General features: G+C 38.7%; 2 protein-coding genes across 2 annotated transcripts; one reads left to right on the top strand and one right to left on the bottom strand.

Annotated features, from left to right (window-relative positions):
- Positions 1-211: 211 nt before the first annotated feature.
- On the top strand, positions 212-1,366 carry LOC116179411 (putative gustatory receptor 28b). The gene is made up of 3 exons (XM_031499202.1): positions 212-1,045; positions 1,095-1,184; positions 1,235-1,366. The coding sequence occupies exons 1-3, from the start codon at positions 212-214 to the stop codon at positions 1,289-1,291; spliced, it is 981 nt and encodes a 326-aa protein (XP_031355062.1). The 3' UTR covers positions 1,292-1,366.
- Positions 1,367-2,456: 1,090 nt separating this feature from the next.
- On the bottom strand, positions 2,457-4,159 carry LOC116178934 (26S proteasome regulatory subunit 7). The gene is made up of 6 exons (XM_031498593.1): positions 4,011-4,159; positions 3,926-3,963; positions 3,564-3,877; positions 3,343-3,511; positions 3,003-3,293; positions 2,457-2,955 (listed from the first exon to the last, which is right to left on the bottom strand). Exons 1-6 carry the CDS (start codon positions 4,075-4,077, stop codon positions 2,536-2,538), a joined length of 1,299 nt encoding a protein of 432 aa, XP_031354453.1. The 5' UTR covers positions 4,078-4,159; the 3' UTR covers positions 2,457-2,535.
- Between the last annotated feature and the right edge of the window lie 2,250 nt (positions 4,160-6,409).

Here is a 6,409-nt window from a genome sequence, read left to right as displayed (position 1 = left end):
TACCATATAATGAAATGGGGTAGTCACTCACAATGCCGTCAAGATTAAGTCATCAACGTTCGCTTTGAACAATATTGAAAGTCCAAACGTGATGGAACCCTATCGTGTGGTAGAACCGATTTTGCTGGTCGCCGAATTTCTTTGCCTGGCCCCGTTTACTTATTTGTTTAAGAACGGTAATAATGGATTCCTTTTTCGTTTCGGCAGAAACATGTTTTACTACGCGCGCTTGTCAATTTTGTTCATCGCCATCGGATACGTCGTAATACAAGGGCATGTTTCAATTACGATCCGTGAACAAATCAAACGTGGTGTTGGCTTGATTATCGAGTTGGTACACTTTCACCATCATCTCTTGACGGCGGTTATGTGTATATTTTTCACCAACCTCAACGGGCGCAACCTAGTCAAGGTTTTACACGGTTTCGTTGCGGTGCAAGAAGATTTTCAGCAATTAGGATTCCCAATAAACTACAAGAAGGCAATACCATTCACGTATGTCGTGAATATCTTATTTATTCTAAAAGTTATCGTTTTAGTAGCTACCCTTTTTTATTGGGAACATCCACATTCCATACTGTATAGTACTCTTCATATCGCAATTCACGCGCTATCCACCATGTGGATTTTTTATCTGTTACTTATTAAGTTAAACATTCAACATTTAAACGCAATATTCCTCACCCACTTCGAGCAAAATCACGCACCTTCTACAGCAAAGCTGCTATTGGCATGTGGAGACATTTACGCCAAATTGTTCCGGATAAACGATCTAGTTAACAAGTCCTTCGTATGGCAATTTATTGTGGTGATACCCCAACTTTTTCTCGAAATACTCCTTCACACTTTCCACATGATTAAAGTGATGAAATACGAAGCAAAGATTGAAGGTTCTTCAATCGTCGTTGACGTTACTTATTTTTGGATTTTGTTAAATATCGTCGTTCCTACAGTCCTCACGAAAAACGAATTTAACCTACTGGTAGATACGATAGCCGATATTGGAATTGGAATGCAAATCGTGGACCAAGAGTGCAATGAAGTGGTAAGGGGGGAGGCAACCCCATTATTTGAGGTTTATCTGATTTTTTCAGTTATCGAGGTTGCTCTTACAATTGTACCATCAGAGATTTACCTTCTCTGCGAAAGGTATCTTTCCTCTTGATGGTACGTTGATTTACTCAGTAAGCTTAAAATTAGGGCAACCACGATATTTAAGAGAATGTATTTACAGGTTTTGGGAACCGTCATAACGTACCTAGTCGCTTTGTGGCAATTTAATATGACGTAATGACCTACTGTACAGTACTGACAATCCACATCTGCGGACAAAAAAAGTGTTTAAGGTTTAAGATGTTATCTTTATGCATAAATGAACGCTGAAAAAATCAATGGTTTTTATTTAAATAATAACACAGTAACAAGCATCAATTGTCAGTGGGCCCCAAACATGGCGGACGAGTCTGTTGTGCTATATACGTATAGTCACAGATATACGTAAAGAACGTGTATCTGTGGTATAGTAGTGAGAGGTTCCACCCTGTATATACAACTTACGACGATGCACACATTTTTGAGAGTTGGCAACCACACAATTTTTAGGAGGGGAAAAAGCATATATATATGGGAAAAAGCTGTCTTCGCCATGGCCATCTGATGAGAGCACGAATGTAAAACGTTGGTTATTGTTTTTGAATGGCGATAGCGGAAGCATCGCTCCGTAAATGTTTGTTATTCACTGCAGTAATTTTTACATTTCTTTATTTCGTATTTATGTTTTGTATGCAACATTTTATATTTTTTGTTTCAATCTTTGTTTTTTAAATTTGCTATATTTAACCGTAATACCGAATCACATGTTTGATACCGTTATCCTTTTGTTTGTAATCATTTACGTTTTTGGTGTAATGTTTGCTTAATCTATGTTTATGTGTTGATTACTTGACTTGGTCTTGTCCCAGAAATAACATTAACATAATTAACATTCATATAAATGTTGTGTTGATCATTTTATTTTAATATGTGGAAATTACGGAGTTGTTTGTGTGTACTGACTTGTTGTTTGTAAGTAACATTTTCTTCGCGAATGAAGCAGTCACGGGGGTGGAAACAAACTGTAATCAAATGAGTTACGACACCTAATTCCGTGATTGTCTTAAGACATTCAACTGTAGACTAGAAACACCGAAACTAGAGGTGAGTTATCTATCTTGGGGGCAAGATTATGCTAATCAAAACTCCACATATCTGCGCTGTAATCTTCAAATATTAATTGCCTCCCTTCTTCCCTGGCAAGAGGGCATTCAGCGGCTGCCAAAAAAACAATCCAAATACTCTTCCCAGTACAATAAACAATTACACAAAAATGTAACCACAGACAACTCTTCGAAATTCTATCGTAACGAAGCGACAAACTCGATATCGGGTGTGCATATATTTGAGAAAAAAAATATGCAAAATGATAAATAGTGTAATAGAAAAAGTAAAACACATTATAGCAATTCAAATTACACGTTGTTAAGCACAGAAAATAAATTAATTGTAAGTCATATATCTTGGAGTAGCGGAAAATTTCGCATAAGATTTAATAACTTTGTTTACGGCTTCTAAAAAGTCCTTTTCGGTTGCGACTTTCCTACGTGCTCTAATAGCAAACATTCCCGCTTCTGTGCAAACGCTTCTAATCTCGGCGCCGGTCGAATTAGGGCATAATCTGGCCAACAATTCGAATCGAATGTCTCTTTCCACGGACATCGAACGAGCGTGAATTTTAAATATATGCGTGCGGCCCTCCAAATCTGGCAAACCGAACTCTACTTTACGGTCAAGACGTCCCGGTCGCATCAGTGCAGGATCAAGAGTGTCGGGCCTATTGGTTGCCATTAATACTTTGATGTTGCCGCGAGGATCGAAGCCGTCTAATTGGTTAATAAGTTCCAACATAGTACGTTGGACCTATAAATTCGTTACTATACCATAAAAGGAGAATAAACTCGACTTACTTCATTATCCCCGCCAGCTCCGTCATCAAATCTGGCACCGCCAATTGCATCAATTTCATCAAAGAAAATTAGACAAGCCTTTTTAGAACGGGCCATCTCAAACAATTCACGTACCATACGAGCGCCTTCACCGACATATTTTTGTACCAGCTCAGAGCCAATGACTCGAATAAAACAGGCATCCGTACGATTGGCCACAGCTCGAGCACATAGGGTCTTTCCCGTACCTGGCGGACCGAACAACAAAACGCCCTTTGGAGGCTCGATACCCAATTTGACGAATTTTTCTGGCTAAAAATCGTGATGAGTTTAAAACGCTTTTACAAATCAGACATCCTACATGTAATAAGGGCGTTTCAACAACTTCTCTCAATTTATCAATCTGCTCCTTGCATCCACCTACATCACTGTACGTCACGTCCGGTTTCTCTTCCACCTGCATCATGGTAACAGTGGGGTCTATTTTCGGTGGTAGTGGTATATGAATTTGGTACTTGTTGCGATCCACTCTAATTTTTGTTCGTTAAGCAATCAAATATGCGACAAACATTGGATACATACCCAACTCTCATTCCTTCCTCGATGTCTGTGGGTGCAACCGAATCGGCTAAATCCACAACGAATTTGGCGAACTGTTTAACGTTAATTATGTACTTCGGATCGTCGGTGTCAGCATTAATGATTTTCGTGCAACGAGCTACCTGTAGGGGTTGCTCATTTTGTAAGGTCTGCTTATCGGCCGCCAAATCCCAGAGGGCGGGAGGAGCAAGACCCGTATCTGATTCTTTAATGCCAGTTAGTTCGTTCACTCGTTTTATAATAGTTTGTATATCTTCTTCGACTGTTTTAATGCTTTTAGTGTACTGCCCTTGTCCCTAAATGTAGTTCATTAGGTACATTATGCGTCGCTATCGTATACTTACATAAGTTTTTAATAACGCAATATCCCCTTCATCAAGTGCTGAAAATGTGTGATTAAAAATTAGGGAGTCGTCATAATTTATATACCTTTAATCTCCTTTTCTTCTTTTTCATCTTTTATTTTACGCATATCATTTCCTAAATGGTCTGGCATTTTTAACAATTTTTGTTTTTACACGATTACAAGCAAATTTTGTTTCTGAAAATGCAATTTGACATTTGAAATTAACTCATTTGAAGTTAGGCAGTAGTGAAAATATGTAAAAAAATTTGCAACGTTGTCGCGTTTATTTAGTTGAATTGAAAATAGTAAAAAATGCGTCTTCTATATTATAAGATGATGTAGTTTTTATTGGAATGCTTGCAACAATCCATTGCCGCAAGAAATTGCACGATAAATTGCTCCGTGTATTCTCAAAGTGCACGTGTAAGTTCTTTGTGCAATTATTGCTGCGAGACATTCTGCAATTCTTATTTAAAACTTAATTTAGTAATTATTTTAGTAACATATAATTTTTAAATTAATTAAAATGGTACCTATGCACTGGAAAACATTTCCTCCAAGGTGACTTTGTGACTTCAAAAGTCACCTTGATTCCTCCCTAGGCATGATACTACAACTTAACAAGTATCATGATCACCAGGGTTGTTAATAGTTATTGCTTCTGTTGTTTTCCCTTAATAAATCGAAACAAATAAGACGACCATTTTTGTACCAGGCAGTGGGTTGCCAATAATGATCTCACATAGAGAACTATAAATTTATTAAACGAACTGAAGAATTTTTGAAAAGATACTCCACGATTCCATCCCACGAATGTCCTGGAGGAGGCTCGGTTTGCCATCTGCCAATCTTTCTTGTAGGTACTAAACTATTAATCATTGAATTTCTTGCCACAATTTGATATTATTTACATTTTGCTGATTTTGCATAAACTGCGATATCTAAATATGGCGTACTCCACGCTTTTGTTTTTGAGTACCGTTAGATGAATCCTGTTTGTTATACTGTACCATGCCCCGTAGTCAGGGGGTGGCCAGGTGGGGCTGAGCCCCATCTAGAACGTGGTCTTGCCTCCACTGGAAATTACGGTTGATGGTTTCTTTACAAAAACTACAGGGGAAGTCTATCAAAAACTTCTTAAGCCCCGCCTCCCCGCCCCCGGAAAATACCGACCCACCTGTTACTTCATTCTGGCCACGGGGCCTGTACTGTACGTGATTATGCTATTATTTTGTTCTATAGTATTTATTTCTGTATCAGTGCGATGTTGCTTATTCGTGGGGCGCTGCAGTTCTTGTGCGTTAGCTAAACGAAGGGGGAGCTCTCTTATTTGATGTTTCGATGTTTGTGTGTGCGAGTGTTTCATTCTGTCTTCGTGGAGTAGGTACTTAATACAGTTCGATCTTCCGCTGTATCTGTTGCCTACTCGTCTCGTGCAGATTGCAGTTCTTGGCATCTTAGCAATGCAAGATATTTAGGGGCCCTCTCATTAACATTTCCTCTATTTAAAATATGTTCTGCTTGAGCGATAATCGATTTTCACATGAATATTGGCATTCTCACATGTACTTTTCGTGTTAAATTAATTTATGTTAACTGATGAACGCTGGAGTAGAGCTACATCATTTACATGATGTGTTATTGAATTGATTTAACAGGTTTTCCACTGCATTTATGATGTGTTCTGTATTTTGTTTTATGTGAACTTGTTTAATTGCATTTAATTTGATTATCTGATTTTTATCATACATTTGAGATATTTTATTTATGTGTATTTTCTCTTGCATTTTATTGCTGTAGGTGATTTATTTCATGTATTTGTGTGGCCTATGCCGAGGTTTTTGTCCCGTAGAAGGTTTCCCTGGTATGGTCTTGTTGAGTGCGTATTATTTGTTCTTGTCATTTCTTACGCACAAAAGTTCTGTCTCTTATTTAATTCCCTTCCCGATTATGTCTCACGTCCCAACACATACAAGAACCGATTACACAACGTAGGAGTTCATTCGTGCCACCCATATCAGGCCAACTGCTATCCCAATTCAAAAGTGCAGCGAAACGTCCACCGTTTCGACTTGAAAGGTAGGTGGCTCTGCTCGTAGTTTGGTCCAAAGTTGCCAACGGTAAGTATCGGATAAGTCAACATTTTCAGTGTCGGCTTGATAGACCCCATAATTAACAACTTTATGGATGGGGCTACATAATATGCCGACCACACATCATATTATGATGTGTGGTCGGCGACATCTGGGCGCCATCACCGAGCGTGTTTGATTTTTTCCTATCTTCTTCTACAGTATTGGTTCCATTATTTCCTAGTTGGTGTAGTGGGAAAGACCTTGTAAACGCGCACAACTCCTGCGTGGCGCAATTTTGTTTATTTTTCCGAGAGACGAAATTAACCACTTTTTGCAAGGCGCTTGTCTTCGAGGGATAGTCGATTTCGGGTGCCCAAAACGTGTTTTGCGCTACGAGATCTTACCGA

This window comes from Photinus pyralis, unplaced genomic scaffold (genome assembly GCF_008802855.1).
Source record: "Photinus pyralis isolate 1611_PpyrPB1 unplaced genomic scaffold, Ppyr1.3 Ppyr1.4_LG8, whole genome shotgun sequence".
NCBI lineage: Eukaryota > Metazoa > Arthropoda > Insecta > Coleoptera > Lampyridae > Photinus > Photinus pyralis.
The sequence above is the reverse complement of the archived record's forward strand: the minus strand, read 5'-3'. Positions and strand labels throughout refer to the sequence as shown.

Bases quoted from the DNA above. Each gene is read 5' to 3' on its own strand.
- LOC116179411 (XM_031499202.1), top strand. From the start codon at position 212: ATGTTTTACTACGCGCGCTTGTCAATTTTGTTCATCGCCATCGGATAC. The intron at 1,046-1,094 runs GTAAGGGGGGAG...TGATTTTTTCAG, and splicing joins ACCAAGAGTGCAATGAAGTG to TTATCGAGGTTGCTCTTACA. The intron at 1,185-1,234 runs GTAAGCTTAAAA...ATGTATTTACAG, and splicing joins ATGGTACGTTGATTTACTCA to GTTTTGGGAACCGTCATAAC.
- LOC116178934 (XM_031498593.1), bottom strand. From the start codon at position 4,077: ATGCCAGACCATTTAGGAAATGATATGCGTAAAATAAAAGATGAAAAA. The intron at 3,878-3,925 runs GTAAGTATACGA...AACTACATTTAG, and splicing joins TTGCGTTATTAAAAACTTAT to GGACAAGGGCAGTACACTAA. The intron at 3,294-3,342 runs GTAGGATGTCTG...CACGATTTTTAG, and splicing joins TTGAAACGCCCTTATTACAT to CCAGAAAAATTCGTCAAATT.